The sequence below is a fragment of the Oncorhynchus nerka genome, linkage group LG14, assembly GCF_034236695.1.
Source record: "Oncorhynchus nerka isolate Pitt River linkage group LG14, Oner_Uvic_2.0, whole genome shotgun sequence".
NCBI classification, from domain to species: domain Eukaryota; kingdom Metazoa; phylum Chordata; class Actinopteri; order Salmoniformes; family Salmonidae; genus Oncorhynchus; species Oncorhynchus nerka.
In genome coordinates, this window is record NC_088409.1 from 92,759,565 (window position 1) to 92,775,422 (window position 15,858).

Below are 15,858 nucleotides of genomic sequence, written 5' to 3' on the forward strand. Positions count from 1 at the left end.
TGAGGGTGGGGGAACTGAGGAGGTAGTTGGAGAGAGAGAGACTGAGGGTGGGGGAACTGAGGAGGTCGTTGGAGAGAGAGAGACTGAGGGTGGGGGAACTGAGGAGGTCGTTGGAGAGAGAGAGGACTGAGGGTGGGGGAACTGAGGAGGTCGTTGGAGAGAGAGAGGACTGAGGGTGGGGGGAACTGAGGAGGTCGTTGGAGAGAGGACTGAGGGTGGGGGAACTGAGGAGGTCGTTGGAGAGAGGGACTGAGGGTGGGGGAACTGAGGTGGTCGTTGGAGAGAGGTGGGGGAACTGAGGAGGTCGTTGGAGAGAGGACTGAGGGTGGGGGAACTGGGGAGGGAGTTGGAGAGAGAGAGGACTGAGGGTGGGGGAACTGAGGAGGTCGTTGGAAAGAGGGAGGACTACGGGTGGGGGAACTGAGGAGGTTGTTGGAGAGAGAGAGGACTGAGGGTGGGGAATTGAGGAGGTAGTTGGAGAGAGAGGACTGAGGGTGGGGGAACTGAGGTCGTTGGAGAGAGGACTGAGGGTGGGGGAACTGAGGAGGTCGTTGGAGAGAGGACTGAGGGTGGGTGAACTGAGGAGGTAGCTAGAGAGAGAGAGGACTGAGGGTGGGGTAACTGAAGAGGTAGTTGGAGAGAGAGAGGACTGAGGGTGGGGGAACTGAGGAGGTAGTTGGAGAGAGAGAGGACTGAGGGTGGGGGAACTGAGGAGGTAGTTGGAGAGAGAGAGGACTGAGGGTGGGGGAACTGAGGAGGTCGTTGGAAAGAGGGAGGAGTACGGGTGGGGGAACTGAGGAGGTAGTTGGAGAGAGAGAGGACTGAGGGTGGGGAAACTGAGGAGGTAGTTAGAGAGAGAGAGGACTGGGGGTAGGGGAACTGAGGAGGTAGCTAGAGAGAGAGAGGACTGAGGGTGGGGGAACTGAGGAGGTAGTTGGAGAGAGAGAGGACTGAGGGTGGGGGAACTGAGGAGGTAGTTGAGAAGAGAGAGGACTGAGGGTGGGGTAACTGAAGAGGTCGTTGGAGAGAGAGAGGCCTGAGGGTGGGGGAACTGAGGAGGTCGTTGGAGAGAGAGAGTACTGAGGGTGGGGGAACTGAGGAGGTCGTTGGAAAGAGGACTGAGGGTGGGGGAACTGAGGAGGTAGTTGGAGAGAGAGAGGACTGAGGGTGGGGGAACTGAGGAGGTAGTTGGAGATAGAGAGGACTGGGGGTGGGGGAACTGAGGAGGTAGTTGGAGAGAGAGAGGACTGAGGGTGGGGGAACTGAGGAGGTCGTTGGAGAGAGAGAGGACTGAGGGTGGGGGAACTGAGGAGGTCGTTGGAGAGAGAGAGACTGAGGGTGGGGGAACTGAGGAGGTCGTTGGAAAGAGGACTGAGGGTGGGGGAACTGAGGTCGTTGGAAAGAGGACTAAGGGTGGGGGAACTGAGGAGGTAGTTGGAGAGAGAGAGGACTGAGGGTGGGGGAACTGAGGAGGTGTTGGAGAGAGAGAGAGACTGAGGGTGGGGGAACTGAGGAGGTCGTTGGAGAGAGAGAGGACTGAGGGTGGGGGAACTGAGGAGGTCGTTGGAGAGAGGACTGAGGGTGGGGGAACTGAGGAGGTCGTTGGAGAGAGGACTGAGGGTGGGGGAACTGAGGTGGTCGTTGGAGAGAGGTGGGGGAACTGAGGAGGTCGTTGGAGAGAGGACTGAGGGTGGGGGAACTGGGGAGGTAGTTGGAGAGAGAGAGGACTGAGGGTGGGGGAAGTGAGGAGGTCGTTGGAAAGAGGGAGGACTACGGGTGGGGGAACTGAGGAGGTAGTTGGAGATAGAGAGGACTGAGGGTGGGGGAACTGAGGAGGTAGTTGGAGAGAGAGAGGACTGAGGGTGGGGGAACTGAAGAGGTAGTTGGAGAGAGAGGGACTGAGGGTGGGGGAACTGAGGAGGTAGTTGGAGAGAGAGAGGACTGAGGGTGGGGGAACTGAAGGAGATAGTTGGAGAGAGAGAGGACTGAGGGTGGGGGAACTGAGGAGGTCGTTGGAGAGAGAGAGGACTGAGGGTGGGGGAACTGAGGAGGTCGTTGGAGAGAGGACTGAGGGTGGGGGAACTGAGGAGGTCGTTGGAGAGAGGACTGAGGGTGGGGGAACTGAGGAGGTAGTTGGAGAGAGAGAGGACTGAGGGTGGGGGAACTGAGGAGGTAGTTGAGAAGAGAGAGGACTGAGGGTGGGGTAACTGAAGAGGTCGTTGGAGAGAGAGAGGCCTGAGGGTGGGGGAACTGAGGAGGTCGTTGGAGAGAGAGAGGACTGAGGGTGGGGGAACTGAGGAGGTCGTTGGAGAGAGAGAGAGTACTGAGGGTGGGGAACTGAGGAGGTCGTTGGAAAGAGGACTGAGGGTGGGGGAACTGAGGAGGTAGTTGGAGAGAGAGAGGACTGAGGGTGGGGGAACTGAGGAGGTAGTTGGAGAGAGAGAGGACTGAGGGTGGGGGAACTGAGGAGGTCGTTGGAGAGAGAGAGGACTGAGGGTGGGGGGAACTGAGGAGGTCGTTGGAGAGAGAGAGGACTGAGGGTGGGGGAACTGAGGAGGTCGTTGGAGAGAGGACTGAGGGTGGGGGAACTGAGGAGGTCGTTGGAGAGAGGACTGAGGGTGGGGAACTGAGGTGGTCATTGGAGAGAGGTGGGGGAACTGAGGAGGTCGTTGGAGAGAGGACTGAGGGTGGGGGAACTGGGGAGGGAGTTGGAGAGAGAGAGGACTGAGGGTGGGGGAACTGAGGAGGTCGTTGGAAAGAGGGAGGACTACGGGTGGGGGAACTGAGGAGGTTGTTGGAGAGAGAGAGGACTGAGGGTGGGGGAATTGAGGAGGTAGTTGGAGAGAGAGAGGACTGAGGGTGGGGAACTGAGGTCGTTGGAGAGAGGACTGAGGGTGGGGAACTGAGGAGGTCGTTGGAGAGGGACTGAGGGTGGGTGAACTGAGGAGGTAGCTAGAGAGAGAGAGGACTGAGGGTGGGGTAACTGAAGAGGTAGTTGGAGAGAGAGAGGACTGAGGGTGGGGAACTGAGGAGGTAGTTGGAGAGAGAGAGGACTGAGGGTGGGGGAACTGAGGAGGTAGTTGGAGAGAGAGAGGACTGAGGGTGGGGGAACTGAGGAGGTCGTTGGAAAGAGGGAGGAGTACGGGTGGGGGAACTGAGGAGGTAGTTGGAGAGAGAGAGGACTGAGGGTGGGGAAACTGAGGAGGTAGTTAGAGAGAGAGAGGACTGGGGGTAGGGGAACTGAGGAGGTAGCTAGAGAGAGAGAGGACTGAGGGTGGGGGAACTGAGGAGGTAGTTGGAGAGAGAGAGGACTGAGGGTGGGGGAACTGAGGAGGTAGTTGAGAAGAGAGAGGACTGAGGGTGGGGTAACTGAAGAGGTCGTTGGAGAGAGAGAGGCCTGAGGGTGGGGAACTGAGGAGGTCGTTGGAGAGAGAGAGGACTGAGGGTGGGGGAACTGAGGAGGTCGTTGGAGAGAGAGAGTACTGAGGGTGGGGAACTGAGGAGGTCGTTGGAAAGAGGACTGAGGGTGGGGAACTGAGGAGGTAGTTGGAGAGAGAGAGGACTGAGGGTGGGGGAACTGAGGAGGTAGTTGGAGATAGAGAGGACTGGGGGTGGGGGAACTGAGGAGGTAGTTGGAGAGAGAGAGGACTGAGGGTGGGGGAACTGAGGAGGTCGTTGGAGAGAGAGAGGACTGAGGGTGGGGGAACTGAGGAGGTCGTTGGAGAGAGAGAGACTGAGGGTGGGGGAACTGAGGAGGTCGTTGGAAAGAGGACTGAGGGTGGGGGAACTGAGGTCGTTGGAAAGAGGACTAAGGGTGGGGGAACTGAGGAGGTAGTTGGAGAGAGAGAGGACTGAGGGTGGGGGAACTGAGGAGGTGTTGGAGAGAGAGAGGACTGAGGGTGGGGAACTGAGGAGGTCGTTGGAGAGAGAGAGGACTGAGGGTGGGGGAACTGAGGAGGTCGTTGGAGAGAGGACTGAGGGTGGGGGAACTGAGGAGGTCGTTGGAGAGAGACTGAGGGTGGGGGAACTGAGGTGGTCGTTGGAGAGAGGTGGGGGAACTGAGGAGGTCGTTGGAGAGGAGGACTGAGGGTGGGGGAACTGGGGAGGTAGTTGGAGAGAGAGAGGACTGAGGGTGGGGAAGTGAGGAGGTCGTTGGAAAGAGGGAGGACTACGGGTGGGGGAACTGAGGAGGTAGTTGGAGATAGAGAGGACTGAGGGTGGGGAACTGAGGAGGTAGTTGGAGAGAGAGAGGACTGAGGGTGGGGAACTGAAGAGGTAGTTGGAGAGAGAGAGGACTGAGGGTGGGGGAACTGAGGAGGTAGTTGGTGAGAGAGAGACTGAGGGTGGGGGAACTGAAGGAGATAGTTGGAGAGAGAGAGGACTGAGGGTGGGGAACTGAGGAGGTCGTTGGAGAGAGAGAGGACTGAGGGTGGGGGAACTGAGGAGGTCGTTGGAGAGAGGACTGAGGGTGGGGAACTGAGGAGGTCGTTGGAGAGAGGACTGAGGGTGGGGGAACTGAGGAGGTAGTTGGAGAGAGAGAGGACTGAGGGTGGGGGAACTGAGGAGGTAGTTGAGAAGAGAGAGGACTGAGGGTGGGGTAACTGAAGAGGTCGTTGGAGAGAGAGAGGCCTGAGGGTGGGGGGAACTGAGGAGGTCGTTGGAGAGAGAGAGGACTGAGGGTGGGGGAACTGAGGAGGTCGTTGGAGAGAGAGAGTACTGAGGGTGGGGGAACTGAGGAGGTCGTTGGAAAGAGGACTGAGGGTGGGGGAACTGAGGAGGTAGTTGGAGAGAGAGAGGACTGAGGGTGGGGGAACTGAGGAGGTAGTTGGAGATAGAGAGGACTGAGGGTGGGGGAACTGAGGAGGTAGTTGGAGAGAGAGAGGACTGAGGGTGGGGGAACTGAGGAGGTCGTTGGAGAGAGAGAGGACTGAGGGTGGGGGAACTGAGGAGGTCGTTGGAGAGAGAGAGGACTGAGGGTGGGGAACTGAGGAGGTCGTTGGAGAGAGGACTGAGGGTGGGGGAACTGAGGAGGTCGTTGGAGAGAGGACTGAGGGTGGGGGAACTGAGGTGGTCATTGGAGAGAGGTGGGGGAACTGAGGAGGTCGTTGGAGAGAGGACTGAGGGTGGGGGAACTGGGGAGGGAGTTGGAGAGAGAGGACTGAGGGTGGGGGAACTGAGGAGGTCGTTGGAAAGAGGGAGGACTACGGGTGGGGGAACTGAGGAGGTTGTTGGAGAGAGAGAGGACTGAGGGTGGGGGAATTGAGGAGGTAGTTGGAGAGAGAGAGGACTGAGGGTGGGGGAACTGAGGTCGTTGGAGAGAGGACTGAGGGTGGGGGAACTGAGGAGGTCGTTGGAGAGAGGACTGAGGGTGGGTGAACTGAGGAGGTAGCTAGAGAGAGAGGACTGAGGGTGGGGTAACTGAAGAGGTAGTTGGAGAGAGAGAGACTGAGGGTGGGGGAACTGAGGAGGTAGTTGGAGAGAGAGAGGACTGAGGGTGGGGGAACTGAGGAGGTAGTTGGAGAGAGAGAGGACTGAGGGTGGGGGAACTGAGGAGGTCGTTGGAAAGAGGGAGGAGTACGGGTGGGGGAACTGAGGAGGTAGTTGGAGAGAGAGAGGACTGAGGGTGGGGAAACTGAGGAGGTAGTTAGAGAGAGAGAGGACTGGGGTAGGGAAACTGAGGAGGTAGCTAGAGAGAGAGAGGACTGAGGGTGGGGGGAACTGAGGAGGTAGTTGGAGAGAGAGGACTGAGGGTGGGGGAACTGAGGAGGTAGTTGAGAAGAGAGAGGACTGAGGGTGGGGTAACTGAAGAGGTCGTTGGAGAGAGAGAGGCCTGAGGGTGGGGGAACTGAGGAGGTCGTTGGAGAGAGAGAGGACTGAGGGTGGGGGAACTGAGGAGGTCGTTGGAGAGAGAGAGTACTGAGGGTGGGGGAACTGAGGAGGTCGTTGGAAGAGAGGACTGAGGGTGGGGGAACTGAGGAGGTAGTTGGAGAGAGAGAGGACTGAGGGTGGGGGAACTGAGGAGGTAGTTGGAGATAGAGAGGACTGGGGGTGGGGAACTGAGGAGGTAGTTGGAGAGAGAGAGGACTGAGGGTGGGGGGAACTGAGGAGGTCGTTGGAGAGAGAGAGGACTGAGGGTGGGGGAACTGAGGAGGTCGTTGGAGAGAGAGAGACTGAGGGTGGGGGAACTGAGGAGGTCGTTGGAAAGAGGACTGAGGGTGGGGGAACTGAGGTCGTTGGAAAGAGGACTAAGGGTGGGGGAACTGAGGAGGTAGTTGGAGAGAGAGAGGACTGAGGGTGGGGGAACTGAGGAGGTGTTGGAGAGAGAGACTGAGGGTGGGGGAACTGAGGAGGTCGTTGGAGAGAGAGAGGACTGAGGGTGGGGGAACTGAGGAGGTCGTTGGAGAGAGGACTGAGGGTGGGGGAACTGAGGAGGTCGTTGGAGAGAGGACTGAGGGTGGGGGAACTGAGGTGGTCGTTGGAGAGAGGGGGAACTGAGGAGGTCGTTGGAGAGAGGACTGAGGGTGGGGGAACTGGGGAGGTAGTTGGAGAGAGAGAGGACTGAGGGTGGGGGAAGTGAGGAGGTCGTTGGAAAGAGGGAGGACTACGGGTGGGGGAACTGAGGAGGTAGTTGGAGATAGAGAGGACTGAGGGTGGGGGAACTGAGGAGGTAGTTGGAGAGAGAGAGGACTGAGGGTGGGGGAACTGAAGAGGTAGTTGGAGAGAGAGAGGACTGAGGGTGGGGGGAACTGAGGAGGTAGTTGGAGAGAGAGAGGACTGAGGGTGGGGAACTGAAGGAGATAGTTGGAGAGAGAGAGGACTGAGGGTGGGGGAACTGAGGAGGTCGTTGGAGAGAGAGGACTGAGGGTGGGGGAACTGAGGAGGTCGTTGGAGAGAGGACTGAGGGTGGGGGAACTGAGGAGGTCGTTGGAGAGAGGACTGAGGGTGGGGGAACTGAGGTGGTCGTTGGAGAGAGGTGGGGGAACTGAGGAGGTCGTTGGAGAGAGGACTGAGGGTGGGGGAACTGGGAGGTAGTTGGAGAGAGAGAGGACTGAGGGTGGGGGAACTGAGGAGGTCGTTGGAAAGAGGGAGGACTACGGGTGGGGGAACTGAGGAGGTAGTTGGAGATAGAGAGGACTGAGGGTGGGGGAACTGAGGAGGTAGTTGGAGAGAGAGAGGACTGAGGGTGGGGGAACTGAAGAGGTAGTTGGAGAGAGAGGACTGAGGGTGGGGGAACTGAGGAGGTAGTTGGAGAGAGAGAGGACTGAGTGTGGGGGAACTGAAGGAGATAGTTGGAGAGAGAGAGGACTGAAGGTGGGGGAACTGAGGAGGTAGTTGGAGAGAGAGAGGACTGAGGGTGGGGGAACTGAAGGAGATAGTTGGAGAGAGAGAGAGGACTGAGGGTGGGGGAACTGAGGAGGCAGTTGGAGAGAGAGAGGACTGAGGGTGGGGAACTGAAGAGGTAGTTGGAGAGAGAGAGGACTGAGGGTGGGGGAACTGAGGAGGTAGTTGGAGAGAGAGGACTGAGGGTGGGGAACTGAAGGAGATAGTTGGAGAGAGAGAGGACTGAAGGTGGGGGAACTGAGGAGGTAGTTGGAGAGAGAGAGGACTGAGGGTGGGGGAACTGAAGGAGATAGTTGGAGAGAGAGAGGACTGAGGGTGGGGGAACTGAGGAGGTAGTTGGAGAGGGAGAGGACTGAGGGTGGGGGAACTGAGGAGGTAGTTGGAGAGAGGGAGGACTGAGGGTGGGGGAACTGAAGGAGGTCGTTGGAGAGAGAGAGACTGAGGGTGGGGAACTGAGGGGCAGTTGGAGAGAGAGAGGACTGAGGGTGGGGGAACTGAAGAGGTAGTTGGAGAGAGAGAGGACTGAAGGTGGGGGAACTGAGGAGGTAGTTGGAGAGAGAGAGGACTGAGGGTGGGGGAACTGAGGAGGTCGTTGGAGAGAGAGAGGACTGAGGGTGGGGGAACTGAGGAGGTCGTTGGAGAGAGGACTGAGGGTGGGGGAACTGAAGGAGGTCGTTGGAGAGAGAGAGGACTGAGGGTGGGGGAACTGAAGGAGATAGTTGGAGAGAGAGAGGACTGAGGGTGGGGGAACTGAGGAGGTAGTTGGAGAGGGAGAGGACTGGGGGTGGGGGAACTGAGGAGGTAGTTGGAGAGAGGGAGGACTGAGGGTGGGGGAACTGAAGGAGGTCGTTGGAGAGAGAGAGGACTGAGGGTGGGGGAACTGAGGAGGTCGTTGGAGAGAGGACTGAGGGTGGGGGAACTGAAGGAGGTCGTTGGAGAGAAAGAGGACTGAGGGTGGGGGAACTGAGGAGGTCGTTGGAGAGGACTGAGGGTGGGGGAACTGAAGGAGGTCGTTGGAGAGAGAGAGGACTGAGGGTGGGGGAACTGAGGAGGTCGTTGGAGAGAGAGAGGACTGAGGGTGGGGGAACTGAGGAGGTCGTTGGAGAGAGGACTGAGGGTGGGGGAACTGAAGGAGGTCGTTGGAGAGAGAGAGGACTGAGGGTGGGGGAACTGAAGGAGGTCGTTGGAGAGAGAGAGGACTGAGGGTGGGTGAACTGAGGAGGTCGTTGGAGAGAGAGAGGACTGAGGGTGGGGGAACTGAAGGAGGTCGTTGGAGAGAGAGAGGACTGAGGGTGGGGGAACTGAGGAGGTCGTTGGAGAGAGGACTGAGGGTGGGGGAACTGAAGGAGGTCGTTGGAGAGAGAGAGGACTGAGGGTGGGGGAACTGAGGAGGTCGTTGGAGAGAGGACTGAGGGTGGGGGAACTGAAGGAGGTCGTTGGAGAGAGGACTGAGGGTGGGGGAACTGAAGGAGGTCGTTGGAGAGAGAGAGGACTGAGGGTGGGTGAACTGAAGGAGATAGTTGGAAAGAGGGAGAGGACTGAGGGTGGGGGAACTGAAGGAGATAGTTGGAAAGAGGGAGAGGACTGAGGGTGGGTGAACTGAAGGAGATAGTTGGAAAGAGGGAGAGGACTGAGGGTGGGTGAACTGAAGGAGATAGTTGGAAAGAGGGAGGACTGAGGGTGGGGGAACTGAAGGAGGTCGTTGGAGAGAGAGAGGACTGAGGGTGGGGGAACTGAAGGAGGTCGTTGGAGAGAGAGAGGACTGAGGGTGGGGGAACTGAAGGAGGTCGTTGGAGAGAGAGAGGACTGAGGGTGGGTGAACTGAAGGAGATAGTTGGAAAGAGGGAGAGGACTGAGGGTGGGTGAACTGAAGGAGATAGTTGGAAAGAGGGAGGACTGAGGGTGGGGGAACTGAAGGAGGTCGTTGGAGAGAGAGAGGACTGAGGGTGGGGGAACTGAAGGAGGTCGTTGGAGAGAGAGAGGACTGAGGGTGGGTGAACTGAAGGAGATAGTTGGAAAGAGGGAGGACTGAGGGTGATTTTTAGATCATTTTTTAATATAACCAGGCAGTCAGTTAAGAACAAATTCTTATTTACAATGACGGCCAATTCTTAACCTGGATGACTCTGGGCCAATTGTTCGCGACCCTATGGGACTCCAAATCCCGTCCGGTTGTGATACAGCCCGGAATCGAACCAGGGTCTGTACTGACACCTCTAGCACTGAGATGCAGTGCCTTAGAGCGCTCCGCCACTCGGGAGCCCGAGTTCTGACCGTATACATCGAGTCTGACTGATGTTCTGTTTATTGGGGGGGAAGTGACAGGAGCAGATAGCCTTACTCCGACAACTGTAAGGTGGCCAGATACCCAGCAGGCTCCACTGACTAGTGAGATGCAGGTCTGACCCCCAGTCCTGCACCCCCTGCCCAGTTAGAGTGCACCCTGTCAGGCATCAGCCGGGCCTAACGGCCACCTGCCCACACAATCACAGCCAGTGACCCATCACGCCGGCAAGGACGGGAAGAGAGAGAAACAGTTGACCCACAAGGAAGGAGGTGATTCTTTAAACTTGTTTGGAGCGTGTGTGTCTGTCTTTGTGTGTGTGTGTGCGCGTGTGTGTGTGTGTCTGTCTTTGTGTGTGTGTGTGTGTACTTGTGCGGAAATGTGTGTACGCATGCATTTGTAGCTCAACAGTCAATGTGTGTATTTTGTCCTCAATCACCGAGTGTGTGTGTGTGTGTGTGTGTGTGTGTGTGTGTGTGTGTGTGTGTGTGTGTGTGTGTGTGTGTGTGTGTGTGTGTGTGTGTGTGTGTGTGTGTGTGTGTGTGTGTGTGTGTGTGTGTGTGTGTGTGTGTGTGTGTGTGTGTGTGTGTGTGTGTGTGTAACCCACCTGTCAGTGTGTGTGTTGGGGAGCTCTGCACTGACACCAGAGAGGACACTGGTTGATAGGCTTCCATCGGCTTCCTGACAAAAAGACAGCAGACCCCCGACCCAAAACAGACAGATTAGATAGATGTACCTCTTTCCACTACCATCATCCCCTGCACCTCTCTCCCTCCCCCCTCTCACCCACCGTGACCCCACCCAGAAGCGACAGATAGATTAAGCAGATAGATGGATGGGTAGAGCTCTCTCCATGTCAAAGAGACAGTTGGATGTGATGGAGATATTTTCAAACAGACACATAGATTAGACAGACACATAGATCAGACAGACAGACAGACACATAGATCAGACAGACACATAGATCAGACAGACAGACAGACACATAGATTAGACAGACACATAGATCAGACAGACAGACAGACACATAGATTAGACAGACACATAGATCAGACAGACAGACAGACACATAGATTAGACAGACAGACAGACACATAGATTAGACAGACAGACAGACACATAGATTAGACAGACAGACAGACAGACAGACAGACAGACAGACAGACAGACAGACAGACAGACAGACAGACAGACAGACAGACAGACAGACAGACAGACAGACAGACAGACAAGACAGACAGACAGACAGACAGACAGACAGACAGATAGATAGATAGATCTCCCTCGACTCTCCCTCGTCTCCCCTCTCTTCCAAACTCATCCCATTCCAGGCCTACTGCCAGAGAGCCAGGCCAAGGTGTTCCACAGGGTTGGACTGGGTGAAGGATTTCCAACAACACCATGGTTTAAATCCAATAGAGCATATGTTTACTCTGCAGTTAATAATTGCTCTCCCTCTCAAAATTCCCTGTACCCTCCTCTCCTCATCTCTCCCTCATTATATTCCCTGTACCCTCCTCTCCTCCCCCTCTACTACTACACCCTCTAGCTCTGCCTCCCCTCTACTACTACACCCCTAGCTCTGCCTCCCCTCTCCCCCCTCTACTACTACACCTCTAGCTCTGCCTCCCCTCTACTACTACACCCCTAGCTCTGCTTCCCCTCTACTACTACACCCTCTAGCTCTGCGTCCCCCTCTACTACTACACCCTCTAGCTCTGCCTCCCCCTCTACTACTACACCCTCTAGCTCTGCCTCCCTCAACTACTACACCCTCTAGCTCTGCCTCCCCCTCCTCCCCCTCTACTACTACACCCTCTAGCTCTGCCTCCCCCTCTACTACTACACCCCTAGCTCTGCCTCCCTCTCTCCTCCCCCTCTACTACTACACCCTCTAGCTCTGCCTCCCCTCTACTACTACACCCTCTAGCTCTGCCTCCCCCTCTGCTACTACACCCTCTAGCTCTGCCTCCCCCTCCTCCCCCCTCTACTACTACACCCTCTAGCTCTGCCTCCCCCCCTCTACTACTTCACCCTCTAGCTCTGCGTCCCCTCTACTACTACACCCTCTAGCTCTGCCTCCCCTCTACTACTACACCCTCTAGCTCTGCCTCCCCCTCTACTACTTCACCCTCTAGCTCTGCCTCCCCCTCATCCCCCTCTACTACTACACCCTCTAGCTCTGCCTCCCCCCTATACTACTACAACCCCTAGCTCTGCCTCCCCCTCTCCTCCCCCTCTACTACTACACCCTCTAGCTCTCCCTCCCCCTCCTCCCCCTCTACTACTACAGCCCCTAGCTCTGCCTCCCCTCTCCTCCACCCTCTACTACTACACCCTCTAGCTCTGCCTCCCCCTCTCCTCCCCTCTACTACTACACCCTCTAGCTCTTTCTCCCCCTCTATTACTACACCTCTAGCTCTGCCTCCTCCTCTCCTCCCCTCTACTACTACACCCTCTAGCTATGCCTCCCCCTACTACTACACCCTCTAGCTCTGCCTCCCCCTCTCCTCCAGTCTCTGCTCTACACCCTCTAGCTCTGCCTCCCCCTCTGCTACTACACCCTCTAGCTCTGCCTCCCATCTCTCCTCCCCCTCTGCTACTACACCCTCTAACTCCGCCTCCCCCTGTTCCTCACTCCCTTCCTCCCCCATAATGCTACAGCGGTCCCAACACAGGCAGCAGAGATTGCCTCTGAAGAGAAAGGAGCAGAGGACTTATGGCTAGTCCACTCCAGAAACAACTCAGCTGAAATCAGTGCTGGTCAAAAGGTGTTCAATGTAATAGCTTTACAATCCTGCCCCTCCACGAGAGGAGACCTTAGAGGCATGGCAACCATAGAATTTCATTAGAACCATGGCAACCATAGAACTTGATAATCCTCTCAGCCAGCCAGCAGCATTGGCCTCCACAGACACATCAAATGGCAGCAGCTCTCCTCCCAGAGCATGGCCATCATCACATTTGATAGACAGCCAAGATGGTGTGTATGTGTGTGTGTGTGTGTGTGTGTGTGAGTGAGTGAGTGAGTGAGTGAGTGAGTGAGTGACCTGATACTAAGTTCTCTTTTTCATCATGAGGTTGTTGGCTCCAGAGGTTTGCCAGTTTTTCTGCTTCATGCGTATTAAACATGAACCATACTGGGAGATGGTAATGAGAACATAAAGGCTCTCTCTGCCTGGGTCCTGTTGGAGCCGTATGTGACTGGGTGTGTCTGCACATGTGCCTGTGTTTCTCCAACTGTGCCTCAGTGTACTGTATTGTGTGTGTGTGTGTGTAGGTGTGTGAGTGTGAGTGTGTGTGTGTGTGTGTGTGTGTGATCATAAAGTTAGTGCTGAAGCTGACGAGATCCACTGTGTTGAAATGAGATCCACTGTGTTGAAATGAGATCCACTGTGTTGAAATGAGATCCACTGTGTTGAATTTTTTTTTTTTTTTTTTTACCTTTATTTAACCAGGCAAGTCAGTTAAGAACAAATTCTTATTTTCAATGACGGCCTGGGAACAGTGGGTTAACTGCCTGTTCAGGGGCAGAACGACAGATTTGTACCTTGTCAGCTCGGGGGTTTGAACTCGCAACCTTCCGGTTACTAGTCCAACGCTCTAACCACTAGGCTACGCTGCCGCCCCGAAATGAGATCCACTGTGTTGAAATGACATCCCACTGCGTTGAAATGAGATCCACTGTGTTAAAATGAGATCCACTTGGCTGAAATGAGATCCACTGTGTTAAAATGAGATCCACTGTGCTGAAATGAGATCCACTGTGTTGAAATGAGATCCACTTGGCTGAAATGAGATCCACTGTGTTAAAATGAGATCCACTGTGCTGAAATGAGATCCACTGTGTTGAAATGAGATCCACTGTGTTGAAATGAGATCCCACTGTGTTGAAATGAGATCCCACTGTGTTGAAATGAGATCCACTGTGTTGAAATGAGATCCACTGTGTTGAAATGAGATCCCACTGTGTTGAAATGAGATCCACTGTGTTAAAATGAGATCCACTTGGCTGAAATGAGATCTACTTTGTTAAAATGAGATCCACTGTGCTGAAATGAGATCCACTGTGTTGAAATGAGATCCACTGTGTTGAAATGAGATAAGTTAACACTTTGGACAGTGCCGCACTTCACTGTCACCCCTGGTCGGTCTCTGTCTCTCTCTCTCCAGTCTCTCTCTCTCTAGTCTCTCTCTCTCTAGTCTCTCTCTCTCCAGTCTCTCTCTCTCTCTCTCTCTCTCTCTCTAGTCTCTCTCTCTCTCTCTCTCTCTCTCTCTCTCTCTCTCTCTCTCTCTCTCTCTCTCTCTCTCTCTCTCTCTCCAGTCTCTCTCTCTCCAGTCTCTCTCTCTCCAGTCTCTCTCTCTCTCTCTCACTCTCTCTCTCTCTCACCTGCGGTGTCTCTTGATGAGAAGTCTGTCCATGTAACTGAGACTGTGTTGGGTGAACTCCACCTTCACTGGTCCTCTCTCAGCCCCACTGTCACTCAGGTCTGACTGGGTCCCCATCACTTCCACTGATACTACACGGAGAGAGAGGGTTAAAGAAAAGAGAGGAGGGAGATTTAGAGAAGGGGAAGGAGAGAAAGAGTGGACAGAGGGAGAAGGAGTAGACAGAGGGAGAAGGAGAGACAGAGGGAGAAGGAGTAGACAGAGGGAGAAGGAGAGACAGAGGGAGAAGGAGTAGACAGAGGGAGAAGGAGAGACAAAGGGAGAAGGAGTGGACAGAGGGAGAAGGAGAGACAGAGGGAGAAGGAGTGGACAGAGGGAGAAGGAGTGGACAGAGGGAGAAGGAGTGGACAGAGGGAGAAGGAGTGGACAGAGGGAGAAGGAGTAGACAGAGGGAGAAGGAGAGGACAGAGGGAGAAGGAGAGACAGAGGGAGAAGGAGAGGACAGAGGGAGAAGGAGAGGACAGAGGGAGAAGGAGAGACAGAGGGAGAAGGAGAGGACAGAGGGAGAAGGAGAGACAGAGGGAGAAGGAGAGACAGAGGGAGAAGGAGAGGACAGAGGGAGAAGGAGAGACAGAGGGAGAAGGAGAGACAGAGGGAGAAGGAGAGGACAGAGGGAGAAGGAGTGGACAGAGGGAGAAGGAGAGACAGAGGGAGAAGGAGAGAGAGGGAGAAGGAGAGGACAGAGGGAGAAGGAGAGACAGAGGGAGAAGGAGAGGACAGAGGGAGAAGGAGAGACAGAGGGAGGGGTGGACAGAGGGAGAAGGAGAGACAAAGGGAGAAGGAGAGACAGAGGGAGAAGGAGAGGACAGAGGGAGAAGGAGAGGACAGAGGGAGAAGGAGAGACAAAGGGAGAAGGAGAGACAGAGGGAGAAGGAGAGACAGAGGGAGAAGGAGAGACAGAGGGAGAAGGAGAGACAGAGGGAGAAGGAGTGGACAGAGGGAGAAGGAGTGGACAGAGGGAGAAGGAGGGACAGAGGGAGAAGGAGTGGACAGAGGGAGAAGGGGAGACAGAGGGAGAAGGGGAGACAGAGGGAGAAGGGGAGACAGAGGGAGAAGGGGAGACAGAGGGAGAAGGGGTGGACAGAGGGAGAAGGAGAGACAAAGGGAGAAGGAGAGACAGAGGGAGAAGGAGAGACAGAGGGAGAAGGGGAGACAGAGGGAGAAGGAGTGGACAGAGGGAGAAGGAGTGGACAGAGGGAGAAGGAGTGACAGATGGAGAAGGGGAGACAGAGGGAGAAGGAGAGACAGAGGGAGAAGGAGTGGACAGAGGGAGAAGGAGTGGACAGAGGGAGAAGGAGAGACAGAGGGAGAAGGAGAGAGAGGGAGAAGGAGAGGACAGAGGGAGAAGGAGAGGACAGAGGGAGAAGGAGAGACAGAGGGAGAAGGAGAGAGGACAGAGGGAGAAGGAGAGACAGAGGGAGAAGGAGAGACAGAGGGAGAAGGGGTGGACAGAGGGAGAAGGAGAGACAAAGGGAGAAGGAGAGACAGAGGGAGAAGGAGAGGACAGAGGGAGAAGGAGAGACAGAGGGAGAAGGGGTGGACAGAGGGAGAAGGAGAGACAAAGGGAGAAGGAGAGACAGAGGGAGAAGGAGAGACAGAGGGAGAAGGAGAGACAGAGGGAGAAGGGGAGACAGAGGGAGAAGGGGAGACAGAGGGAGAAGGGGAGACAGAGGGAGAAGGAGTGGACAGAGGGAGAAGGAGTGGACAGAGGGAGAAGGAGAGACAGAGGGAGAAGGAGTGGACAGAGGGAGAAGGAGAGAGAGGGAGAAGGAGAGAGAGGGAGA

The 15,858-nt window shown here is 55.8% G+C and overlaps 1 protein-coding gene across 1 annotated transcript in view; it reads right to left on the minus strand.

Moving 5' to 3' along the window:
• The window catches only part of zbbx (zinc finger, B-box domain containing), a gene marked incomplete at its 3' end in the record, with an annotated part of 79,249 nt that overhangs the window by 12,354 nt on the left and 51,037 nt on the right, over positions 1–15,858 (minus strand). Inside the window, exons 10-11 of the mRNA XM_065027230.1 lie at positions 14,016–14,145; positions 10,233–10,306 (exon numbers count right to left, since the gene is read on the minus strand). Coding sequence (XP_064883302.1) covers positions 10,233–10,306; positions 14,016–14,145 — 204 coding nt within the window. The remainder of the gene's footprint in view (positions 1–10,232; positions 10,307–14,015; positions 14,146–15,858) is intronic.